This window comes from Eurosta solidaginis, chromosome 5 (genome assembly GCF_040869045.1).
Source record: "Eurosta solidaginis isolate ZX-2024a chromosome 5, ASM4086904v1, whole genome shotgun sequence".
Lineage (NCBI taxonomy): Eukaryota > Metazoa > Arthropoda > Insecta > Diptera > Tephritidae > Eurosta > Eurosta solidaginis.
The window spans coordinates 211,230,695-211,258,594 of record NC_090323.1 but is presented as its reverse complement, the minus strand read 5'-3'; the positions used below and the strand labels follow the sequence as shown (position 1 = coordinate 211,258,594).

General features: G+C 34.7%; 2 protein-coding genes across 6 annotated transcripts in view; both read right to left on the bottom strand.

Annotated features, from left to right (window-relative positions):
• The window catches only part of Prim1 (DNA primase small subunit), a 54,243-nt gene extending 27,599 nt beyond the window's left edge, over positions 1 to 26,644 (bottom strand). For 2 of the 5 annotated variants that reach the window (XM_067787987.1, XM_067787989.1), the window contains exons 1-4: positions 26,495 to 26,644; positions 10,059 to 10,235; positions 9,451 to 9,607; positions 6,354 to 7,057 (exon numbers count right to left, since the gene is read on the bottom strand). In XM_067787987.1, coding sequence (XP_067644088.1) covers positions 6,354 to 7,057; positions 9,451 to 9,607; positions 10,059 to 10,191 — 994 coding nt within the window. In that variant the 5' untranslated portion in view covers positions 10,192 to 10,235; positions 26,495 to 26,644. Of the gene's footprint in view, positions 1 to 4,092; positions 7,058 to 9,450; positions 9,608 to 10,058; positions 10,236 to 23,193; positions 23,289 to 23,350; positions 23,392 to 26,494 lie in introns of those variants that run through there. The other 3 variants (XM_067787988.1, XM_067787986.1, XM_067787985.1) reach the window with 3 other exon arrangements.
• Positions 11,201 to 23,394, bottom strand: LOC137252381 (PHAF1 protein CG7083). The gene is made up of 3 exons (XM_067787983.1): positions 23,351 to 23,394; positions 23,194 to 23,288; positions 11,201 to 23,089 (listed from the first exon to the last, which is right to left on the bottom strand). The coding sequence occupies exon 3, from the start codon at positions 23,022 to 23,024 to the stop codon at positions 21,699 to 21,701; it is 1,326 nt and encodes a 441-aa protein (XP_067644084.1). The 5' UTR covers positions 23,025 to 23,089; positions 23,194 to 23,288; positions 23,351 to 23,394; the 3' UTR covers positions 11,201 to 21,698.
• Positions 26,645 to 27,900: the final 1,256 nt, after the last annotated feature.

The following is a 27,900-nucleotide window of genomic DNA, read 5'->3' as shown; positions in this document are numbered from 1 at the left end:
TTTCGGTCAGTTCATGATCGTACCACTTATTTCTCAACCTCACTATCCTGTCTTGTTCTGATGTTAATAAACCCATGCAGTGTGATAGCAGCACCCCTTAGTTTTGCTAATATTCGTAACAATATCATAGATTTCCTGCAAAAATCATTTCGATCGGAGCTATATATATCCCATACAACCAATCGTTCAGATAAGGGGGTTTTTTGCCATTTTTTATTTTATATTTATCTTAAAAATCGTTTAGGTATGTACATCTGTTCACTATATATTTCTTATCTTATACATCCGATTATTTGGAGATTACGAACGGGATAAGATTATTGTTCAGCCCATTCATGAAAGATATGAAGCCCCGTCCTTACTTGTTTTATCTTAGACTACTACTACATCATGTTCGAGGACCGACATCTTTCACTGATTTACGTCGAGTAGATGGTCAACTATATCCAACATATCGAGCAGTTTACCAGGCACGACTTACTGCAGGATGATAGTCATTGGAAGAATATATTTTTTGATGCTACCGTCTCTGAGAGCGCGTACAAAATGAGAGAGCTCTTTTCTATCATGCTTATTTATTGCGAAATTTCTGATCCAGCAGATTTATGGAATTTGTTCTGCAAAAATTTATGTGAAGATAATTTGCATAATGTGCGCCATAGTAATGATCCTGAAATGGACTTTACTGAAGACATATTTAATACAGGCCTTATTCATCTTGATAATTTGGTTTTTTATATGCAGAGAAACGTATAAAGGATTTCACAATGTGCGAAATTACGCACAATACCCATGAGCTGCACCACTTTTTATTAGAAAATGAGCTAAAGCTAACTAATGAGCAACGATTAATATACGATAAGTTCTGCTCCAGTGTGGAAGAAAATGCGGGAATAGATTTACTTTTTGCGGCGTAACGAAGTAAGCCGGGTACTTGCTAGTATATATATATAATTTTAAGATTATCGGCGAAATGCATTTCATTATTCTTCTATTTAAAATAATAATGATCACCTAGTTAGCCATGCTAAAAATGAGTTAGTAAATTGCACGATGGCGCATGCGTTATCGTAAGCGAAAAGTTGTTAGTTAAAATCTCCACAGATCACATCATTAAAAGTTAGTGAACTCCACCACTGGATATTGAATTATTGCACACCACTGCCTGGCCTTGTTGAGGATTATTATGGAGGAGGCAACCATCTTTTCTAATGTAGGGAAAATAAAGCTAAGGATACACTTAGCTGCACTACACTGCGCGGCGAAGTATTCTTTGCATGCATTCTTATGCAGTAGTTCACACCAAACGGCAGCAGCACAGCGCCGCGTGGCCATGAGCGGCAATGTAGATCAAATAGGGAAATGAGTGGAGCGCCTCTCAGTGTGGCCTTAGCTTAACTGTGTCCATAGCTTTAAGCTGTGTACGCACTTTTGAACTAAATAATAGCAAGTAAGGAAGGCTAAGTTCGGGTGTAACCGAACATTATATACTCAGCGTGAGCTTCAATTATACATTTCATTTCAGATAAATTACTTGTCTACATAACACGTGGCACCACCCGTTTAAAAAAAGTGTCTCCCCATTTCCTCTTACAATAAAAATTGATAACTGAAATATCATTGATTCAAAACTATTTTTTGTTAAGTTATAGCTTATTATTCTAGTCTACTACCCTTTTAAACTTGTTTTATATCTAAGTTGCCGTGGTCTTTAACCGATCCCGTGCATTTTTACTAGAAATATTTTCTACTATAGGGAAAATTTGTATACCTAATTTTATAACGATGCGTTAATTTTTCTTCGAGTTATGGCTCCCGAAATATAGAATATTGCTTAGTCATAAAAGGGGCGGTGCCACACCCATTTTCAAAAATTTTAGTGTTTTCCAATTGAATGTTATAACTCAATTTAGAAAGTAAAATTCTATTGATATAAAGCTCTTTTTCGCTAAGATATAGCTTATTATTTTCGTCTACGACCCTTTTAAAAATCTTTTATATAAAAGTGGGCGTTGTCTTTAACCGATCTCGCCCATTTTTTCTAGAAATATTTCCCGCTATAGGGAAAATTTGTGTACCCAATTTTATTACGATCCGTTAATTTTTCGAGTTATGGCTCCGGAAACTTAGAAAATTGCTTAGTCATAAAAGGGGCGGTGTCACGCCCATTTTAAAAAAATTTAAGTTTTTCCTATTTATTGTTATAAATCCACTTGGGACAAGAACGACCATTGATATAAAGCTCTTTTTTTGCAAAGATATAGCTTATTTTATTCGGCCATGGCCCTTTTAAAAATCTTTTATACAAAAGTGGGCGTGTCCCTTAACCGATTTCGTTAATTTTTCTTCAAATCATTCCTTATAGCAAAGGCAACCTCTCTGCCGAATTTTGTTACGATAGGTTTAACGATTTTTGATTTACGATTAATAATATTTGTAAAATTTATTTTATCTCAAAAGGGCGGTGCCACGCCCATTTTGAATATTTTTACAAATTTTTATCAAGGGTCTCAATATCAGTCCACATGTCAAATTTCAACATTCTAGGTGTATTATTTACTAAATAATCAGTTTTTTGTGTTTTCCAAAATATTATATATAGAAAAAGTGGGCGTGGTTATCATACGATTAGGCTCATTTTCAATACCAATCTATTCTGGGTCCAGATAAGCTCGTGTACCAAATTTGGTGAAGATATCTCAATATCTACTCAAGTTATCGTATTAACGGTCGTACGGACGCCCGGACATGGTTCAATCAATTTTTTTTTTCGATGCTGATGATTTTGATATATGGAAGTCTATATCTATCTCGATTCCTTTATACCTGTACAACCAACCGTTATACAATCAAAGTTAATATACTCTGTGTGCAAAGCACGCTGAGTATAAAAAAAGATGTTACGTATACGCACTGTTAGACGTCTTTTCATAGCCGTCTATTTCATTTAAATCATAAGGAGTAAACTCAACATAAGGTCCACTTATTTTGCTTATAGTCACCAAAGAATGGCATTGTTTTTTCTGGGAGAGGTGTAATATCTCTCTATTTTCCACACATTAAAAAATCAATTTCGACAGAAATTAAACTTAGCAGCAAGGCTCGTATTACGTTTTACGATCCATGATCCAAACTCTTTTTTAAATCACGATAGCTTTGGAATGATGAATCAGATTAACGGCATATGTTAACTAGCGACATATAGCACGATAAATATTGCGACGAATACTAGCAACACTAAGGGATACTATCATCTCTAAGCCGATACTGTGCAGTGACTTGTATGCACATAACCAAATTAGTCATTATGTCTACACATATGTCCATACAAGCAGTGGAAATAAACGCACAAACACATGCATATGTATATCTGAGATACTCCCAAAAGTGGGCAATAATTTGTGCAAGTATCACTCACATACACACGCGCATATGAGAAGCTATACACGTACATCTGTAGTTATAATTTTATAGCTTGTAACTAAGTAAATTCTGGAAACGTCTAGAAGTATGGAACGAGGAAAGCGAAGAGTATAAAAGATCACAATCTGAGCAATCAGCAATGAGTTTGATTTAATCACGCTATCTGTCGAGAAGTAGTAGTATTGTGAAATACTTGAATAAAGGCCATTTTGCATTATTGAATAGTGGAGTTATTTGTTCAACAGTTTAGTGATTCGAACGTTAGTAGAAGGTTGCAAATAAGAGGAATTGCACTAAATTCGTTACAATATGAATCTTTCAACCTATTTGGAAAAATTATAACGAACTATGGAATTATTAATGGGTACTCCTACCTAGCAAACACAGTTTCTAACGTTAGAGAAATATTGTAACTTTACATTAGAATTCTAATGTAGTTCTCTAATCCATTTCGAATCGAAAACTAGGTTAGAGAACTAGGTTAGAATTTGACTGTGAAACGATTCGAATAACACTAGAAATGCGATTTTATGATTATTGTCACAGTTTTCGATTATTTGCACGACATGATCACTTATCCTTAGTGAAACCAACGCTGAGCTCAATCCTGAGGAAATAAGTGGAAGCGAAAATTTCAACACAATAACTAGTACTGAAAACTGTGAAACATACGATAGGATTTTGAATTATTTTTATTTTATTTTTTATTATGAAATGTGCAAAAGGTACCTTTAATCTCAAAATACTTAATTTAACTGTTTTATATGTGTACACCCCATATATTTAAGTTTTAAGTTCGGTTTAATTTATTATAATAGAAAAAGCTTTTGAAATATGTTCATTCTTAATACATAAGCATATACCCAGCAAACACAGTTTCTAACGTTAGAGAAATATTGTAGCTTTACATTAGAATTCTAATGTAGTTCTCTAATGCATTTCGAATTGAAAAATAGGTTAGAGAACTAGGTTAGAATTCGATTGTGAAACGATTCCAATAACACTAGAAATGCGATGTTATGATTATTGTCACAGTTATCGATTATTTGCACGACATGATCAGTCATCCTTGTTGTGTGGAAGTTGTGTGGAAATATTATAAGCTGCGAAAGAAGTTTATTTTATTTATAATAATAAATACTAGTAAGTGAAAATGGATCAAAAAAAGTTAAAAAGGGAAAGCGAGCAGATTATTGAAGTGCTATTTAAATGGCATGAAGAAAACGCTTCCTCATCCGTACCTCAAACGAATGGCGAGCGCAATCCTGGGGAAAAAAGTGGAAGCGAAAATGTTAACACAATAACTAGTACTGAAAACTGTGAAACATACGATAGGATTTTGAATTTTTTTTATTTTATTATAATTTATAAGCTTATAACCAAATAAAAGTATTTGATATAATGAAACAATGAAAATTTCGCTGATTTTAAATAACTGAACTTAATTGCGCATCACTTCAAAATTCTCTTTAGAAACCCATTAGCAATTGACGTTAGAATTCGATTAGAATTCTAACCCTTTTCTTGATATCGAGAACGAAGTCCCTTTTTGTCGAGAATGCTATGTTGTTGTTGTTGTTGTTGTAGCGATAAGGTTGCTCCCCGAAGGCTTTGGGGAGTGTTATCGATGTGATGGTCATTTGCCGGATGCAGATCCGGTACGCTCCGGTACCACAGCACCAATAAGGTGCTAGCCCGACCATCTCGGGAACGATTTATGTGGCCACATTAAACCTTCAGGCCATCCCCTCCCTCCCCACCCCCAAGATCCATGAGGAGCTTGGGGTCGCCAGAGCCTCGTCTGTTAGTGAAACAGGATTCGCCGCGGATAGGTGAGGTTGACAATTGGATTTGGAGAAGCTATATATTGCGCTGGCAACCTGAAGGGTTGCGCTACACACCCCTTGAATCTGGTATTTTAGTCGCCTCTTACGACAGGCATACCTACCGCGGGTATATTCCTACCCCCTTACCCGTTGGGGTCTCGAGAATGCTATAATTCGCGACAGTTTCGCAAATCGTCCTCTAACCGTTTACCTTAGAGAATTCGATTCGCTTTCTAATCGTTTCTAACCTAAATGTTTGTTGGGTAACCAAATAAATGTTTGATATAATGAAACAATAAAAATTTCGCTGATTTTGAATAATTGAATTAATTGCGCATCACTTCAAAATTCTCATTAGAAACCCATTAGAAATTGACGTAAGAATTCGATTAGAATTCTAACCCTTTTCTCGATATCGAGAACGAAGTCCACTTTTTGTGGAGAATGCTATAATTCGCGACAGTTTCGCAAATCGTCCTCTAACCTTCTACCTTAGAGAAATACCATAGAATTCGATTCGTCTTCTAATCGTTTTCTAAACTAAATGTTTGCTGGGTAGCCACTATTTAAGGTTTTTTTTTTTTTTAATCTGATACAGAATTTAAGAGCTATTGCGATTTAAATTTATTTTTTTTAAAACACAGATCGTACAACACGATAGGTCCCAGGTTTACACTCTAAGCCGACGATAAGTATGTCCCTATTATCAAAACCTTGAAATCTGGATTTTTTTTATTTTATTTGAGCTAAAAACAAACAATTAAAAATCGGATAATTTAAACATCTAAAAATCCATTTTTTGGTCACTAACTTCAATTGCTTTCGTTTTCAAACTACTTTCCAATTTGCGCAAAAATTCTTCGAAAACTACAACACCTTTAAACATGCTTGTCTTTTTATAATCTTTAATGCGACTCTTATCTTCCGGACCACTCTCTTGACTTTTGGACTTATCATCAAAAGCGTTAATCTCTTGCAATAGTTGTGCAATATTTGGTACTGTGGTTGGGTCAAATTTCGCCGCTGCATTACAATTGAAGGGCACACAAACTTTTCCTGTGCCAGGATGTATACAAAAGGGTGACTTCAACAAATGATTCATACCTTTAGTGACATTGATATCCAAACGTGGGTAAAGTACGCCCAATTGTATCTCTTCAATAATATGCTTAAGTCTACGCGTCCATATATTCTGAGCACCCCCCGTACGCATCGAATTCGCATATCGCACAAATGATGCCCAGACAATACGAGAATGTGCACCATCTTGATTTGTTTTCTTTAAATATGCTTCAGCATCGTTGCGTGCTATCTCGTCCGGTATCATCATCAATAATTTAGTAACACCTTTAGCATTACCAAATAAATTTTGATCTTCTAAAACTATCTCTTCGAATAAAGGTTCGACGTACTGTAATGCACGACGTACACTATGATGCATTCGTTCACCAACTTGTACACGCGCAATAACAGCGCCATTAATACTGATGTTTGTTGAGACTTGTAAATACTCGGCAACTGCTGAACGACCTTTCGAATCCAAATGGCGCGCAGTATGGTCACAAACCCAACCGTGTACACCACGACGTCCCGAAAATACCCATAGGATATGTTCGAAACCAAAATCTTCGCGTAATGCTGTATCAATTAGACGAGAAGCTAAAGCCATAAATTTCCAACATTTTAAGCAAATCGTTGAACCAGTACAACAAGTTCGGACTTCATTATAATCATCCATGTCGATATCGAAAACTAATTCACGTTGTACAGGTTGCATTGCTGTTGTTGCAATACGAAAATTTTTAGGTCTGAAAAAAAAATTTTTTTAAATAAAAAATTGAGCTAAACAAAGGAGTTTTCGTTTTATTAAATTTATGTGCATATTTATTACTGTGATGAATATTAGTAACATTAAGTGATACTCACATCACTAATCTGATACTAAGGCCGTTTATCAGTTGGTTAAGCTAAGCTTAAACTAAGCTTGCTTAAACTCTTGTCAAATTTAAACTCCAGTTAAACTACTCAGCAGTTTTCCAGTCACAGTTTAAGGTCGCCTTTGGGGTATGCTGTTGTGTGCGGCAACATTGGTTTTTTTTATTATCTAGATAATTTGTAGATACGGCCACAGCTGGATTTTGTTTACCCAACAAACATGGAAAAAGTTCTCCGGCGAAATATATATCTAGTTTCGGAGGTGATATCCAACATCATTATTTAATTATTCTCAAACCAGATAGTTGTCGAGTTGATATCCAACTTCATTCTCCATTCACTATCCAACCATTGAGAAATTTTGTAAAATTAAGTTTTCCAGTTGATCTACAACGTCATTAATATTTTCCAATTATTATCCTAATTTCGAGAGATTTTGAGAAATGTATAGTTCTCAAATGAATATTCAACCCATTTCTCCAGTTGATATCTTACATTATACATATATCGAGTAGAGGTGGAGTTGAAAAAAATCTCCAAGGAGGTACCACCAAAACCAAGAGCTGTTTGTTGTGAGAAATAAACACCTGGCTGATAGCAGTAATGAAGCGTAATTAATGAAGAATAAATTATATAGGCGGCCGCCGTGGTGTGATGGTAGCGTGCTCCGCCTACTACACCGAAGATCCTTCATCAACATCATTGAATCTTACATTTGAGTCCAGTTAGAGAGCCACAAGTAGTTAATTACATTTTTTCAACTTAAGTAATAGCATGTTTTGCTTTATAAAAAGTTCCCTCTTTTGTTGAGTACGTTATGATTCTCGAGTTAAGCCACTGTTTCGAAACAACTCTTGAGATTTTAGAAGTATGTCTAGTTATTAACATGCGCTCTAATGGTACTCAAGCCCAAATGTTTGTTGGGTATATTCGACGCCATTTCGTACGAACGCAAATAACTGATTGGTTAACTAGAGTTTAACCCTGGCAGATCGGCCTGTTAAGCTTAGCTTAAACTTCAGTTAAAGTAGACTGAAAAACTGCAGAATAAGTTTAAGCGTAGTTTAACTGACAAACTGAGTTGAACTTGTACCGAAAAACCGGGCCTAAGTAAATAAAGCCACAACAACAATAAAGCAAGCTGCCACACTTGTATGTACGTAAACAAATTAATCACCATGTACACACATACATACAAGCAGCAGAGAGATACAAACGCATGTCATCATCAGCTACTAATTCGCTCACATATACACACGCATATGGTTACACACTACAAATACACGCGCGTATGGCTGATGACCAGGTAGAGGATTCTAGAAGAAACGTCTAGACATTTGGGCAGAGAGAATAAAAGCAGCAGAAGCTGAGTAGTCCGTAATCAGTTTGATTTAAGCACGCTATTGGTTGTGAAGTTTATTGTGAAGTACTTTCAAAGTAGTATAATAAAGACCATTTTTTCATTATTGAATATTGGAGTTATTTATTCAACAGTTTAGCGTTTCGAACGTTAGCAGAAGATTTGGAATAAGCGGAATTTCACTAAATTCGTTACAATACGTTCAAGAGCTGGCAACAAACTTGTTAAATACCATTGTAATCAGGCTGCTATTTTTGAGTGTCGCGGCCGCGAGATTTCAAGTTCTGTTGGAACTGTTTTCGAAAATATATAAAGAAAGCCCTAGGACATCTGCCTCCAGTTTCGCAGGTGATCTTGATGTCTGACGTTGCTGCGTATGTCACTGATTTTTAATAATTTCTTTGTACTATTCTACATTAAACATTTCGACGATTTTGATTTGGTAATTCTATACGACAGCATGACACTCGTAATACACGTCAAAAATATCGGGAGGGGTGTCAAAAGACGCGTTTTGGACCCAGGATCGGAAATCCAAAAATGGGAAATAAAAATGTTTCTTCTGTGATGAGACATTTTCCAAAAAGTCACAAAACTGTCCTATTTTTTCATAGAATTGGATCATGTCTATGTACCTTGCCCTGGAGTTGAAGTTGGGAGTTAAAATAAAGAAAATGGGTACGGGACGCTAGCCCAAATTTGAAAATTGCACAAATATTAAGTCTCTGAGGCAAAACGTATCCAAAACAAGAAATAAAATATCCAAAAAGTTAATGAATTCACCAAATGAAATATGTTTAGGTTATGGATATGGCTAGGCTCTTTTAGTTAAATTACTAGGCCTACCGTTAAAAAGCATCGCTATCCAGGTAGTTTTAAGGGTTACACAAAGTTGTTAGAACATACTTGGTATTCATAACAGCACCGATATCGATTTTGTGTGGACATGTTGAGCAAATATCACTTTCCAATTCACTCTGGGTATCGTAACAACGATTGCGTACATATATATCATCATGTAGGGTATATGAAAATTCACGATTGGAAAAAATGCCGCTTTCAGCTGAAAAACCAAAAAATTTTAATTTATTATCAAATATAAAACACATAATTTGTGAATATGTACATTAGGGCGGGTCAAATTGTTTGGGGGAAAATGGCGAAAAAAAACTTCAGGTGCACATCCAGTTTCTGAATCTATGGGTCATACTGAGTAATATTGTCCATGGGACCATAGGTCTGAAATGAATTTCGAACCTCCCTAGTTTTGTTTGAAAATTTTATATCCCAATCCGAATCCGAATTTGACATTTATGTTCATGTATTTTATTTGTGAGGGCCGTTATTCGGACTGGTATATAAAAGTTTCAAACAAAATTACGGAGGCTCGAAATTAATTTCAGACCTATGGTCCCATGGACAATATTACTCAGTATGACACATAGATTCAGGAACTGGATGTGCCTTTTCAACAATAAATTTGACCCATCCTAATGTACATATTATGAACTTACATAGGCCATATGATAACCAACGATAGAATGGTTTATGAGGAAACAGACGTTTATAGTAGACAGGCAGCATGTCTGCGAGAATATTAGGATCATATACTGGCATCTTTTCTTGGGAAGCTATTTGTTCGGGCATTTTGAGAAATATTTTCCTTTACCGTTGATAATTTAAATATTTATCTAAAATGTTCAGAATTTAATTTCATAGCTTAATTAAAGAATTAAAATTCTAAATTAATTAGTTTGAGACGCCGGAAATACCTAAAACGCTTTGCTTTGACACTTATTAGCCAATGGTCATAAAGCGGCAGTTACCCACCGACGTGTGTAACGTACGTATACATATGCCGTACGTACACACATTTGAGCGAAATTTATGCCCGTAGTGGCAACGAAAAAAATGTTGCCATTGACCTGTTTGAATGCATGCTTATGGAAACATAAACTTTTTCTATTTTAATTTTTGATTTAAAAAAAGGCTGGAATTAATATTAAATAAATATAAACAGATTACATATTTATAATATGCACTTTTACATAATTATTTCGAATTTTTTTCAAAATTTTTCAAACTTTAATTGGGTGTTTTTGCATAAAACTGCAAACGGTCAAAAATTAGCGCACAAAAGTTTACTAGGCAACTCTGTCTAGTGAGAGAGCGATCAGTTGACACGTTCTTACGGAAAAAATTAAATTTGTTTTGCTTATATTTAAGAATTCATGAGCTTAACACCGGCTTATAATAATTGAATTTCAATTATTATGTTTTCTAAGAGAAACTGAAAAGAAAGAAACATTTACTGGCATATTGCGATGGACCCATTTCGAAAACCGCCAACGTAATCATCAGGCAATTTTGTGATGTTATCAAAGGTTTCACCGGGATTCGAACCGTGAATCACATGGTGAAACTGCAGTAGCCTTTTTTGGTTTCTACGTTCCGGGCTACGTACGTACGTGCGTTGCATGTCGGAGAGTTTTCGTTTACATTGCACATTCATAAGATAGGTCGTGTCAGCTGACATGTTTTTTGTATGTACGTTCGTGGGTAACTGCAGCTTAAGCTTAAATTGTTTGCTCCTTTCCGCTCCTGCAGTCACTTCGAAAGAATTTTGTATGTTTTAAAAAGTAAAACACTGAAATAATTTGTTGTTATTGATTTTTTATTGCGTTTTATATTTTTTATTTTTTTACTAATATTTTACTTACATATTTTATTTGCTTTTTTTATTTTTTAATACATTTTTAAATTTTTTTTACTTTATAGTACGCTTTTATCTAACGGAATAAAAAAGTGCAATTACATTAATATATATGTATATGTATGTACATATTTTATATAGTGGAAGCTTTATATAATCAATACCATTCATACACAATGTCAGTAAAAGTGCAAAGTCGCTCATAATTTTTCTTAGCAATATTTTCTAATTTGAGGTTCTCGCCATATACAGTCAGTGTCAAAAGAAAGTGTACATACGTGGAAAATTACAATATTACATCTACTTAAGGGTTTTCTGTGTGACAGTGGATTTTTTTTAAATGATATGTAATGCTTTCGTTTTTAATAAAAAAAAACAAAACTCTTAAAACAAAAAACATGTGGACGAAATATCGGAAATACTTCATGATTTTGCTGCCAAAAGAAAGTGTTCAAAATAACAGGTTGACAATTTACTTTGTGTGCTTTACACTTGCTTTTATTACGGATTGTTAACGACGTGACCTGGAACTAACAAGCATTGCTGTGAGCTCCGGTACAATTTTCTGGCATTCCACCGAAATAGCGGCTTTGAGCATATTTTACTACTAATAGTCCATTTACGGATTTTTCTGTCTAGGTTCTCCATACATTCTCGGTGAGTTGAGATCCAGTGACTGCGGAGAGTGTGATAGAGCAACCGTTCTTTGTAAGGGAAAATTGGAAGAACGCAATTACAGTTTTGTTATTTTAGAAAGTTGAATTCTCGTGCTAGTTTCTAGGATACTGAAATAGGGACCCCAATTTGAAAGGTTGAAGGACAAACTTCAATTACTCACCCTTATCGCGAAGTTTACGCGGAAAATATTCGCCTTCACTTCTTTTGTTCGGGTGAACTTTTTCCGCCTATCGGCAATTTCGGGCGAACAAAATTTCACTTCAAAACAGCTGATGCTTTATTGTGAATTAGCAGTGAACAAGTAATTTACTTACAATGGTTTAAATTTTGTAACCAAGCATATATTTCCTTAAAACACAACAAAAATAGAGATACAAAATTTATAAACTAATGTTTAGTATTGCACTTATGTAGGTTGGTATTGATTGAGCGCTAGGAGAATATAAATGTGAATGCGATTCGGAGGCAATTAAGGGACAGTTCTAACCCTTTGGAGCTAAATGATTCACTGTTTACTATTTACATGTCTGTAAATTCTATTTTTTTGACAACGTATCAGTTGGCCAAGTTATCCATTGTGGACAAAGCAACGGTTCCAAAATGTTTAGCACCTCACTGAAACAAGATTGGCTACGACCCACTTCATGGTACTTTCCAACGCCAAAAAAAGTGAAAAAACGAAGACATGTACTCAACTTTACAATTGGTCGAACTCCAAATTTTTACTTCAATGGTGCCAAGGAGTTGGTAAGAATATCTAGCAAATATTAGAATGCCGGCTTGTTTAGCCTGTAATATTGGCGAAAGCTAATGGAAAAGAAACTAACTTGTTATTCAAAAGTGCTGAAAATAGTAATTCTTAGCTTACAGTGAATCACTTAGCTCCAAAAGGTTATAACTATCCCTTAATTGCCCCCCCGAATCGCTCTCACATTTATATTCTCCTAGCGCTCAATCAATACCAACCTAAGTGCAATACTAAACATTATTTTATAAATTTTGTATCTCTATTTTTTTGTATTTTAAGGAAATATATGCTTCGCTACACAATTGCAAGTAAATTATTTTTTCACTGCTAATTCACACTTTTGTTCGCCCGAAACTGCCGATAGGCGGAAAAAGTTCACCCGAACAAAAGAAGTGAAGGCGAACACTTTTCCGCGGAAACTTCGCGATAAGGGTGAATGTCGTGAAACAGTTTCTGATGTTTGTGAGTGTAACCAGCCTGTAGTAGCAATATAGAAGTATTACATACATGTTGCCCGATTGTCTGGCGCTTACCGCCACACACTTAAATGCCATTTTCATAAAAAAAAACATAAAATTATTACAAATTAAACTTGCAAAAAAAATTTTAATTTAGGTAAATAAAATGTTACCAACTTTCTCAACTGCTTAAGACCTCGATAAATTGGCAATTGCTAAAATCGACAACGAAAACAGCTGGGTTTATTTTATCAAGTTGTGGTTTTGACAACAGATAGTGAATAGCAGAACTTTTAAAATTATTGTTATGCTAATTTACCACTGTCAAATTTTGTTGTATTGAAATATTTTTCGACAGTTTTACAGCACTTTCCAAAGAATTTTTCAAACAACTGAACTTGTTTAAGCACCACTTAGGCGGTGGGGTCGGCCTAATTTGGAATGATTTTCTCAGTGTTGTTACTTCTATAAGATTAATATCTGTAATTTTGATATAATAATTTATCACAATTTTTCGAGTGTTGATAGACGACACTAAACATATTGTAGCGAATTTCGGGAAATTCCGCTTATTTGCAACCTTCTGCTTATGTTCGTATCGCTAAACTGTTGAATAAATAACTCCAATATTCAATAATGAAAAAATGGTCTTTATTAAACTACTTTGAAAGTACTTCACAATAACACCTAACTTCAAAATCAATAGCAAGCTTAAATCAAACTGTTTACGGACTACTCAGTTTCTGCTGCTTTTATACTATCTGCCCAAATGTCTAGACGTTTCTTCTAGAATCCTCTACCTGGTCATCAGCCATACGCGTGTGTATTTGTAGTGTGTAACCATATGCGTGTGTATATGTGAGCGAAGTAGTAGCTGATGATGACATGCGTTTGCGAGTATCTCTCTGCTGCTTGTATGTATGTGTGTACATGAAGATTAATTTGTTTACGTACATACAAGTGTGGCAGCTTGCTTTATTGTTGTTGTGGCTTTATTTACTTAGTATCAGATTAGTGACGTGAGTTTCACTTAGTGTTAGTAATATTCGTCACAATATTGTGGCGAATTTTAACACCACTAAATAAATGCACAACAATTAAAGCAAGCTACATAAACCAGACATGGGCAGAGCGGCTCGATCGATCGAGAGTAAAAATGCGTGTACATCAGAGGTCTGCTTTGAGTACTAATAAAATTAGTGCACTTAGTCATGAGCCAAAAAATTGTGTCTAAATGTGTACTTAGTCAACTACAGACAAATACTATGAGTGACTAGCACATAAAATAGAAAATACATACGAGTGCCCCGCAACACATATGTCCCATACATATATGACGTTGTTGAGTATAAACTGAAATCATAGTCGCTTTAACTCAGTAGCATGTTGGTTTCGTGTCTAATACACTGTATACTTCGTTTATTATCGGTTTTTCTTTAGCGCTGTATTCAGTTTAGTTTCGTGTACATCGTTGTGTTGCTAGCGTCAGAAGACTGATATGACTATATTCATTTTATTGTACTATTAGTCATACTGATTCAAATTAGTGTTTTCGTATGACACAGTTGACTTTCTTGCTCAATAAGACAATTGAGTACTGAACTGCTTCGTGGCTTATGAGCGGTTATTCATTTTACGAAGCATGACTATGTAAATGTGTTTTAGTGGATATAAGTGCTTGATATTCTTTGTTTGTGTACGCACTAATACTAATTTTTTGGTTAGTCCACTAATAACCTTAAAACATGAATAATTGCAGCTCACTGGTGTACATATACAAAAACGAAGTGTAAGATTTCAGCGGTGAATTTTTTCAGTTTGCTTTCAACAGTCCAACCAACAGGGTGATATCGCACATTGTTTGTACTTCGTGCTTTTGATAAAGTGGGCAAACGTTAATGCGCATGAATGAAATTTTTATAATGTTTCAGATTGGGTGGGAAATTGATTTTTTGTTTGATTTAAAATGTGCGGAAAAACCGCAATGCCTGATATGTTCAAAGGTATTAAATGTGATTAAAGCACCAAATTTAAAGCGGCCGGGAGATAAACGAAACGAAGAAACGCCTTACTTAAATTTTTTAATAGCTTTTTTCGTTATCAAAAAATTGTTACTAGAAGTTACAATTCTTGCAAAGTAATAAATTGAATTATTTTTGATTATTGAAAAAAGAAAACAAACAAAATATACAAAAAAGACAAAAAATTTAGAAAAAAGATCAAATCAAAATTTGCGTTATTTTATTTTTTATTAGCTTTGTTCATTATCAACAAATTTTTACCAAAAGTTACAAATAAGTAATAACAAAAAGAATGCTGTCAAGATTGCAGTTTGTTCCACTGTTCTATCGTAGGCACACCCACACATGCGCAAGTTGTGCTTATCACTTGAATGTGGTAGTGCCCATGTCTGTACATAAACTCATTAATCATCATTACACACATATATACGTCTAGACTTATTAGTATAAATATGCGAATGAAGCAACGGAGAGTATAAAATCAGCGCAAGCTGAGTAGTCAGTAATCACTTTGATTTAAACACGTAATTAGTTGTGAAGTATAAGTGTTATTGTGAAGTACTCCCAAAGTAGTCTAATAAAGACCATTTTGCATTACTGAATATTGGAGTTATTTATTCAACAGTTTTGCGATTCGAACGTTAGCAGAAGGTTTCAAATAAGCGGAATTTCCGTAAATTCGGTACAATATGTATGAAGTATTACCGATTTTTCGTCGAAAGCCTTTTAAGTGGTTTTTTTAGATTTTCCATTAAATTGGACAGAATTATGTACATATAACTTTCAAAAAATAAAAAAAAATGTTCCATTGTGTCAACCGGAAAATCGGATATAGGAATAGGGGTGGTGGTGGCGGGATGGAATAAAAGGTTTAATGTGGTCATATAGATCGTTCCCGAAATGGTCGGGCTAGTACCTTATTGGTGCTTTGTTACCGGAACGCACCGGATCTATATCCCACAAAGGACCATCAACATCAATAACATTCAATCTATTGAGTGCAAAAAATCATGGATGCGAATGAACGGTGGGTTTCCGGAGTTCAAAAGGTTGTGTATTGCAACCCTTTCAAGGAGTTGCCAGAGCATTTTATAACTTCTCAAACCTAACTGCCAACCTCACCTATCTTTGGCAACAGCGCTTGTCTTCTAGGAAGATATATTTTTAAGTTTCCAAAGTGAGATATCTTGGGACGAAGTTAATGCAATAGCCTTTAATAGGGGAAAAATTGTTCAAGGACTGTTAAGGTAAGAGAAAATGTAGTGGCAACATAGTAGTGCAGAGTTCCTTGAGCAGCTACAGCTTCTCTATCGGGATATGAAGCGGAAAGCTGGTAAACAGCCCTTATTCCGCAAAGTTTCCATGCCACAGGTCGAAAAGTTCGGCAAGTCATTCATGGACTGTTTTTAAACAAGTTCATAAGTTCGGCATTTTTGAGAAAATTTCTGAGATATGGCGTTTTCGAATCATGAGCCGACACGGATAATATAAAAATTATTTAATAATTTATTTGCTAACTATGTTATAGAATAAACCATGATAAAAACACTTATAAGGTATAACCGTTTCTGAAATTATTGACGCTTTTCCACAATAAGAAAATAGTAATTATTTTTCAATTGCACATATACATATCTATGTTTTTTTTTTAATAATAATAATAATAATGAACCCAATTGATAAATACCCTCAAAAGCACGGCCAACCGACACGAGGGGCACATCCGCATGACGCACGGATTTTGTTTTTGCCGAGTTGTTGATAGGCGGAGGTTTGTTAAGCGTTGAGATCTAAAACTGCTCAGCTACAGAATAAATACCATCAGCTGAGTATTATATACATAACAGTTGGAAATAATACATATACTACATTGTTAAATAAGTGTACATTTTATATAAAGATTTTTTTTATTTTTATTTTTTTACGAGTTAAGATAGGATAGGACAGTTTTCTTTATAGAAAAAGGTGAATCTGTTATATCAACCGAGTTCGAATGAGAGTTAAAATCATGACACAAACACCGAAAAGGTACAATTAATTCGAAATTAGTTCTGCACTGTCTCAAAAAGAAGAGGTTTGCAATGTCTTGACGCTCGTGATGGGACATTGAAGTTTACTTCGTTCAAAAGAAAGGGGTTAGAAATCAGTCCATTCAGTAGTTTAGCCACAAATAATACGCCTATCATTGCTCTACGACTTGCGAGTGTTGGAAGATTGATAAGCTTTAACCGACTAGTATAAGGTGGAAGATTATACCCAGAGTCCCAATGAAAATTCCTTAAAGAAAAAAGTAAAAATTGCTGCTGTATTGACTCTAGTTCATCTGCATCAACTTGATATCGCGGATTCCAGACTATTGATCCGTATTCTAGTATCGGTCTAACTAATGTGGTATAAAGGGCTTTAGTTAAATAAGGGTCACTAAATTCTTTAGACCATCGTTTCACGAATGATAGAATACCTCTAGCCTTATTGACAATAGCCATAATATGAAGGTTGAAACTAAGTTAAGCATCCATCGTAACTCCCAAGTCAACAAAATAATTTACTGATGCAAGACAAAAATTATTAATTACGTAAGAGGCTACTGGCAAAGATCTTCGAGTGAGACACATGAATTTACATTTATTGAGGTTCAGCGGCATTGAGTTTGCGTTGTACCAAGCAATTACGCATAGGTCTTAAAAGTTTTACATCATCAGCATACATTAAAATTTTGGAATATTTTATTGTAGTATAGATATAATTAATCATTAAGCACAGAATTGGACCGAGATGACTGCCCTGTGGGACGCCAGAGGGAACATTAATAACATTTGAAAGAGTATTTTTAAAAATTACTTTTTGCGCAGAGATGCACAATGCAGATCCACTGGATGAGACCAGGTTGGAAGCCAAGTCGATCAAGCTTGTGGATAAGCAAGGAGTCGGAAACTTTATCAAATGCTTTACTGAAATCAGTGCATATAACATCGGTGTGAAGATTTTCTCTAAATCCATTAGAAACATGAGTTGTGATTTCAAGTAGGTTGGTAATGGTAGATTTGTCTTTACAGAACCCGTGCTGTGAATTTGTAAGCGACGTAGAAATGGAAAATGTTAGCTGATTAGTAACAATGGCTTCAAAATTCATTAGGCAAAGAAATTAACTCAGCGGAATAGTTGGAATTGAAAAATTGTGCAAAGCAGTTGGCATATCTTGATCGTCGCTAGAGAAATCATCACGGTATTTCATACCAGAAGGAAACCCTTTAACCCTACGTTTAGAGTTTACAAAATTGTAGAAAGCTTTCGGATTGAAAGTTATTTTCTATTTCATCGTAAAGAGATAGGTATTGTAACACTTTTTGTTTAATTCAAAATATTTATGACGCAATATAGAGTACTTTAATTAGTTTGAGTGTGAACCCGTATTCTTGTACAGCTTGAAGGAACGTGATTTTTTATTTTTTAAAGATTTCAGCTCATTGGTGTACCATATTTGGACTAGTTCAGTGGAAACACGTTTACGCTTAGGAACGTGTCTTTCCAGAATAGTGTGAATGAAGGTATTGAAGTCCGAAACGATTTTGTCAATATCTGCACAGTATTTGGGCCAAACTACTGTAGATAAAATTTGATTAAGTTTATTAAAATTAGCCTTCGCGAATTAAAATCTAAAACGAGAGTCGTATACAGTGGTAATGCAACTCCGAGAACTTTTTTTAAATTCGTAAACTATTTCCAGGGAAGAATGGTAAAGGTCTTTTCTGAAATTTTTTTTTATTTCATTTTGTTTGGATATTGGTTTTTAAATTTTTAATTGCACAAAAACTTCAAAACAATAAATCATGGCCGAACAGAATAAAGAACGGTTATATGTCGTAAGTGATTTTATCATGGATTAAACGATATTTAAAATAAAAATTATCAAGTAATAGAAAACAATGCAACTGCTCTTAGTTTTTGCGGCCAACTAGGTACATAAGTACATACATATACATAAACTGTTAAATATACTATTTATATATATAGTAACTTATTAAATATTATTGTGATTTTTTAAATTAAACGATATTATTATTTTATGAACATATACTCATGCATGTATATTTTTTACTTATTTTAATTTCTTCGCATATACGTTTTAATATTTATAATTAGTATATAGTCGACCAGGTGCAGTCATAAGTTCCTGAAGATGACTTCAGATTGAAGTCGAAATATTGGCAAGACAAACCATTCGACAAATATATATACATTGTTTAAACACATTTGCTGTATTTTAATAAACATATGTATATATTGGCCTAGAGCTCAAACATACCTTGAATATAGTAACTAAAAGGCCGGAATACAAGAAATTAATTTATAATTAGCTGATAAGACATTCAGTACTAAATACAATAGTTTATTAAATATTTGCGAAGTATTCAAGCAATGCTTAGAGCCTCGCTGTTAATCGGAAAACATTTTACCGGCCACATGATTGTTAACAGGAAAAAAATCACAGCGGGCTTTTGACTTCGACTCATTGAAGTTATGTACTTCATTTTGCAAAAACGAAAATATTTGAATTTGTATGTGTTTGGCGGTTTGTTTGTTTGTTAGGCGGTTTTGATCACGAAAGCTCGTTGAACTGAAGTGTTCACTCATAAAGAAAAGTCGAGGGACTAAAGCTGCGAGCAGTAGGGTGACCAGGGCAGATTTAAGGTTTTGCTGCGCAATCTTATTTCTTTCAATACATTCTAAAGTATTCCCTGCGAGTAAAAAATAGCAACACAAATTATTTAAATTGTATCATTTAACTTCTTTTTTTATTTACATTAATTACTAAAAAAACTAAGGAATTGTATAAATATCTCAAACAAATTCGAATCGATAAAAAAAAAGAAATTTAGACCGAGCTCCTCTTGAAATCCGACTTCGAGCGGCATCCGCAAGCAGATTAATTTTCACTGAGCAGATTTTCATGGCAGAAATACACACGGAGTGTTTGCCAAATTTCTGCCGAGGGGCTTCTCTTGTTTACTTGTGGATAAAACTTTGTTTTAAAGATTTTGATGTTGCTTTTATGGGGCATGACTACTACACCATAAGTGTGGTAGGCGAGCGCGCTTATTTGTTTAAGGCTACAAAGTGTTCAAAACGAATTTTCTAATTTTCCAGTTTTTTCGAAAACGTTTTCGAAATTGGTTTACAAGGTTTTCGCTATGCAATTCATTAAAGCGTTTTATTAAAAAAAAATAAAAATAAAAAAGAAAATTCAAAAACTATTTCCAGTTTTAAAATATTTTTGCTGTTATTTTTTTTTGCTCGCAGGTGTATGCTCACAAATATGATAGGCCCGGTTTTTCAGTGCGGGTTCAAACTTGATCTTTAACTGTGATGAGCGTAAACTTTTATGTAAACGGCCATTGTGGCAGTTTTAGATTGAGATTATCTTAAAGCACAGCTTAAATTCGTTAATTTAGCATAGGTAAAAAAAGTGACAAAGTTAAATTCTAATCGTGATTAACCGTGGTTTAATATAGTCATTGCCACACCGGCTATGTAAAACAGCTTTTTTGCAATGATAGAAGTTTAAAGGCATTTTTAGTGAATACATATTAAAATTATTAAAATACATTTTTCTAATTTTAAATATTGGTTCTTTTTAAAATTAAGATGTTTGATATCCACTAAGAATGTTTGTTAGCCTTTGAAGTTAATTTAGATTTTAACATGCCACATCAGTTATTGCGAAACTCTCTCCTCTGATATCTAAGGATTGCTTGCTAAAATTTTTGATAAAAGTTGTTTGCCAAACCTCGCACTCTGTCCAATTGAGTTGTAACATAAACATGCATACTTTGTAGGCCCTGTACAAGTTTGGAAAATAATGCGCCAAAACCTTCACTATTTGGAACATAGTACTTCTAAGTATCCTCTAAAGAACTTCTTAGTGCTAAGCTTTTCATATTTTCGTAAGGGTACCATATTAATAAACATGCAATTATGCAGGTAGTATATATATCTTTTAAAATATTCTTACTTGATTTGTGGCATGGGGTTAAAGTAGTGTTAAAAAAAGTAGTGATAATTGGTTATATTTATCAAAGTCTAATAAATACTCTTCATCGTAACATATTACATTTTTTACAGAATTCCTTTATACATTTATTACGATGGCTTATCAACTTTTTAATAACCCGATTGAAACTAATATATTTGCAAAAAAATGAGCTAGGATACTTTAAAAGAATGCCACAGATATTATGTACTTGTGAATTACTAAGTCTATTTTGAAAATTAACTCTATTTTGCTATATAAACCACTGTCAAAGTGGTCACTTTAAGATATCCATACACATATGTAGTTTTCTTTCATCTGTTGGCTTATTACATAATTTGTTTTATATTTGTGTTTAATTTCAACACGATTGCAATTAAAATATATGTAAGTATATGTATGTATGAATATATGCATTTTCTAACGATGCTATTGAACTTTGGATTTCTCCACTTTATGACAATTTCAAAAAAGATTGCTGTCATCTATGCGCTTTATTAATTTTTCACGCAACAGTTAAACGTATATCCTGCATTTTGTGCTGTTGTTTTTTGCTCTGCTGCGGGTAAGATTCGGTTTGTTTTGCCGGTGGATTTATGCTATATAAAGTAATTGAGGCAATATGATTGTTAGTCATAACCTCAAAGATTATATCCTGATAGCCATAACAAAAGGTTGCACCAAATGGATTGGCAGTGTTTGTTGAGCTGGCTCGATGAAGCACCACAGGACGTGCCGAAGGTACTACAGGACTTATTTCATCCCATTTAGCATAAGCAGTAACTTCAACATTATCATTCGCTGTTTTTTGCTCGTAATTACTACTATCGACATCAAGATTATCGGAATTCAAATTAAATTTGAATTCACAACGATGATACATATTAAAATTAAAATGTCCTGGATAATTTGTATGTAATACAAACTTCTTACATGTTTGCGTTCTAGCATCGAAGAGCACATCAATGCCGAGTGTGAAATAATTGAAAAATGTATCACTACGTTTACTCTGTGCCTGTCTATTAACACTCGATGAATGTATTTTCATTTTGTCTTCGCTTTTGAAAAATATTCTATTCGGTGCTCCAAGTTTCATTGCAACATCCTGACAACTGTCACCGAAATGTATTTCTCTGGTAAAACATTGACGCCGCTGCTCCATGGCACGACTAGATCCTTCTGTGAATAGTTTCAATTTTAAACCTCTGGTAAAACCATTTGCCGAACGCAACACCATTGCTGATTCTAAATATATTTGTCTATGATAGCAGGAGAGCGGAAGTGGAGGGGCACGTGTCTCAGTGACATTATTACCAGAGTATAGAGACATTTTCGATACTACAGGCGATGCACCACTTAAAAAGATTAACGAACCTAGCCCATGTGCGTATCCTTCTTGTAATTTACTATCCACAGGAAAGAAAAAGCTCAAACCACGAAAATGTAGTGCAAATAATTGCTTTGCAGCATCGTAAACACCAGGATGTGTCGCACCAAAGGAATGCTCAATTTGTTCAATGGAAGGTAAGACTTCTGGTGAGTTGAAATGTACCCCACCATACTTCAGTTTAACCAATTTCATATTGAATACTTCAATTGTTTTCAAACGCTGTACAACTGGATCAAATATCAAACGCACACCATCCTGTGGCAAATTAATTATGATATCCACACCCAAAGGATTCGTATCTGAATAAAGTACTTGTACGCCTTTAATAATTCCCACTTGCGATTGTATAATCGCTATTGCTTGCGAGAAGTGCATGCCCAAAACGAATTCCCAAGCATCACAACCAAGCGATAGCTCAGGCATAATTTCCAAATCCAACATGTTGTATGTACGTGCAGGTGGCTACCACTGTCTTAATGAAGTGGTTTTCAATGATTTGCCTTTGACTGAGATCGATACAATTAAGAATACGAGTAAATAATGTTATTGCTAAAATCTTTTTTAGGCTCAACAAGAAAAAATTTTGTTTTTGCTTTAAGTCCAAACAAACCTTCTCTGCCCCTGAACTTAGATTGTTTTATCTATTTTTATTTTTTCTAATTTCTTTTGTGCGTCTGTGTTGTTTTAAATCTCTCGCTATGCAATCTGAAACGCAAATTACATTTTTTTTATACTTTTAATGCAAATTCATAAAGTAAAATACTCACCTGCATAAAATTGTTATTATAAATTTGTCTATGTATAAAAATAAAAGTTTTTGAATCAATGTAAATAAAAGTAAAAATAAATTCTAATTTCTCAATTCGACGTAATACACACAAATCTACACAAAGCACTTGGCCAAAAATATTTTGTGATTGAAGGGAAAACAAAGAAAACAGCTGAGTAGAAAATGGTAGACACATGGTTGCATTCAAGCATAAGAGTAAAAGGTATCTAGAAAAAATAGGTGCGTACATTTAAAACAGGCCAACCTAATAAAAAAAAAGCACTGCGGCCGTTTTCTCTTATGTGCTTGCGTTAAAAAACCACAGTGCGTTGGGCATGTAAGTTATTTAGGCACAATTCACAAGGTCTTTTATTGCCTTACATCCGTAAGAAAAGTCATCTGTAAAAAGCATTAAATTCAAAAATTATGACCTAATTAACTTGAAAACTTAAACAATAATTATTATTTTTTAATGGTACACCTTTTTTTTCTTTTTATTAAAGTGTTAAACGCTTATACCGTTTAGTTTGCGTTTATAACCATTTTCGGAAGTTTTCTATGAGATTTTTGATTCACTTTTGGATTAAAACTTATACTGTTTAGTTTGCGTTTATATACACTTTCGGAAGTTTTCTATGCGATTTTTGCTTCACTTTTGAATGATATACATATATGATAAAAGAAGGTTGGATTTTAAATCGACTGCTGAGTGGAATATCACCCTATCTCGCCCTAACTCAGAAAACGTTGGAATAACGCCCCATTTCAGAATTTGTTTCAAAAACGCCCTATCTCAGAATTCGGTTGACGAGGACCCTGTCTAAGAATTTGATTCGAAAATGCTCTATATGAACTCAAATTCAATACATTTGGACATTAGCTGGGGTGTTTATGAAAAAACTTCCGAGATAGGACGTTTTCGAAAATGCAGCCGAGAAAGGGTGATATTCCACTCAGCAGTCGAAATAATGTACCATGCTTTAAAAAAATTGCTTACCAAGGAGGGAGTGATGCAATTCCCCAAATATAAATTTGCTACTCTAGAAAAATGAGAGTTTATGAAAAAAAAGAAAATAGTTTTAAGTTCGGAATTCGTTACTATATCTAACTTCAAAATGTGGGTCGACCTTGGATAAAGGCATCAAATTTGTGCTTCTTTGAATTTTGTATCATAAAGAGTGAAAATTTGAGATAGGAAATCGCCCCATTTTTTGCCTGCGGCGCTTTGGTTCAATAAATTAAAAACGTGTATGAACATAAATAACAAATTATTCAGAGAATGTTTGTTACCCACCACCTATTTTTCCCTGAGAAAAAAACACAAGTCACTTCTATTGTAAATGCAACAAGGAAACAACAGCAATAGTATCGATGGGTTTTTCGCAAATACCTTTAAAGTAGTTTGGCTGAACTAAACTAACGAAAGTTGTAATGTTACCCAATTCTGAACTTTAAGAGCATATTTTTCATAAACTATGAATTTTATACCGTTCCAGATGACAATTTTGTGTTTTTGTTGTTGTTGTTGCAGCGATAAGGACACTCCCCGAACGACTTGGGGAGTGTTATCGATGTTGATGGTCCTTTGTCGGATACAGATCCGGTACGTTCCGGTACCAAGCCCGACCATCTCTGGAACGATTTGTTATGACTACATGCTACCTTCTTAGCTATGCCGCCCTCCCGCCCCCTAGATCCATGAGGGTTTCGGGGTCGCCAGAGCCTCGGCTGTTAATGAAACAGGATTCGCCGCGGATAGGGGAAGTTGACAATTGGATTTGGAGAAGCTTATATATTGCGCTGGGAACCTGAAAGGGTTGCGCTACATAACCCCTTGAATCTGGTATTTTAGTCGCCTCTTACGACAGGTATACCTACGCGAGTATATTCTGACCCCCTAACCCACTGGGGGGATTTTGTGCCTTAGGTTTTAATTTACAACAGGGGTAGACGGCTAATAAGCGTCCAAAAATGTCGCGACATGTGTCAAACGCGCGTAAAAGAAAATTTTAAATTAGCAATTATCATGTGGTTGTACACAGGAAACAATTGTGTGTACAAAGGGATTAAGCAAGAATTTAATTTTATTCACGCACCATTGGTGGAAAGGCCATGGGTCCCACCCCAGGTTTCGGAACGATCCAGGATAATTTTTCGATAACATATTTCGAACAACTGAACATTTTTCTGTCTTCGGTTTATTAATACTGACCCTCCAGAAAAAAAATTTGAAAATCATGGCATGCTATTCTATTTAAATAGTTCAGGAACAAGGCTGCTTCGAGTATATCTTGTTAAACTATTCAAAGACTTATGATGCGATTGCTACGATGGTTCAACTATATGATTGTTTTACCTCTACAGCAACAACATACCTTCGCTTAGATTGTCAAAATCTGTAATTCTTGTGTTGTGGTAAAATAATTTAAGAATGTACCACCACGACACTAAATAATTGTCAATGGCTCATAGTCATAGTCGAAATAAAATAGGTTCCCCCTTCAGGTTGCCAGCACAATATATAGCTTCTCCAAACCCAATTGTCAACCTCACCTTAGCGGTGAATCCCGTTTCACTAACAGACGAGGCTCTCGCGACCCCAATCTCCTTATGGAATTTGGGGGTGGGGATGGAGGGATGGCCTGAAGGTTTAACGTGGCCATATAAATCGTTCCCGAGATGGTCGGGCTAGCACCTTAATGGTGCTATGTTACTGGAGCGTACTGGATCTGTATCCGGCAAAGGACCATCACATCAATAACACTCCCCAAAGCCTTCGGGGAGCAACCGTATCGCTACAACAACAATAACAAATAAAATAGGTTTTAAATTTAGTTGCAGCTTTTCGACATAATTTTCTATGGGCTATCTGTCAAAAAAGGTGGAACTAAATTTAAAACCTATTTCATTTCGACTATGACTATGCTCCAATGTGTTGGTTAAATTTTGCGTTTGCATTTTCATTTTGAAAGAATAACACTCAGATGATTAGATCACCCAATCATGTAATTGACCCATGATTGCTATTTAACTAGTTCAGGAACAAAGCCATACACATTAGCTTGGCAGTACTTTTCTGGAAATACATTGGCGGTAAAACCCGACTTGCGCAAATCAATACAAACAAAAATATATTACTTACGAATACAGATACAGTGAAATGTAAATTCTTGTTATCTGAAGAGCCCTTCGATTTACGTTTTGTATATATCAAATAATTTTTAACAGTTTTAATTGCAAAATATGAGAGCCTATTCACAACGTACCACGAATCACATGTGAAAATAAACCACAATTGACAATTCAGGCAGAGTTGCCAGCGCTGGTAGATTATAACAATTTTACCATGGTCAATCTTGCATTTACCATGTCAATCTCGCTATCTTGGCACGGCTGGCAACGCATAATTACGAGCGCTTTCAGAAAAATTTAGTTTTGTTCATACTGTAACGAATTTAGGGAATTCCGCTTATTTGCAATCTCTACCAATTTTCGTATCACTAAACTGTTGAATAAATAACTCCACTATTCAATAATGCAAAATGGCTTTTATTAAAGTACTTCACAATAACACTTCTACTTCTCAACAGATAGGGTGTTAAATCAAACTGATTGCCATGCCTCAGCTGGCGCTGCTTTTATAATCTTCGGTTTACTCGTTTGCATATTTCTAGGCGTTTCTAGAATTTACAATTTGTTTACCAGCTATAAACTCACCAGCTATAACTACAGATGCACGTTATAGCTTCTCATATGCGCGTATATGTGAGTGATACTTGCACAAATGATTGCCTACTTTTGTGAGCATCTCAGATAAGATATATGCATGGGGTTGTTCGTTTCTCTGAGTGATACTTCCATCGATGATTGCCTACTTTTGGGAGTATCTCAGATATATGCATGTGTTTGTGCCTTTCTCTCCGCTGCTTGTATGGACATAACGATTGATTTGTTTATGTGCATACAAGTCTCTGCTCAGTATCGGCTTAGAGATGATAGTATCCCTTACTATTGCTAATATTCATCACAATACAGTGCAAACACGTTTCCGTGAATTGAGTGATAGAAAGTTGGTGCTCTTAACGGCGAGTTGCCAAATGAAATAATTGTCCTTAAATTCGGTAATTCTATATGACAGCATGACACCGCTGTAGTCTAAAATTACCTTAAATTCTAATGAATGGACTTCTTTAACAATCTTTTACACTTGACTATAATATTGAGAGGAAAATTCTATCCACTACTAACACTTAAAATGTCAAAGAACTGTCAGATAGCCGAATAAACACGTTGAGAGAATGTAGCGAGAAAAATGTATCCTCAGTAAATAATTTGACGTAAAATCTCAACTTCAAAATTTTTCCTCTTCATATAATGGTGGTGTGAAAAATAATGTTACGAATATTAGCAACACTAAGGGGTACTGCCATCTCTAAGTCGATGCTAAGCAGTGATTGTATGCACATCCATAAATCAACATAACATCCATAAATCTATATAAAAGAATCAACCATTATGTCTAAACATATGTATGTACACGCAGCGGAG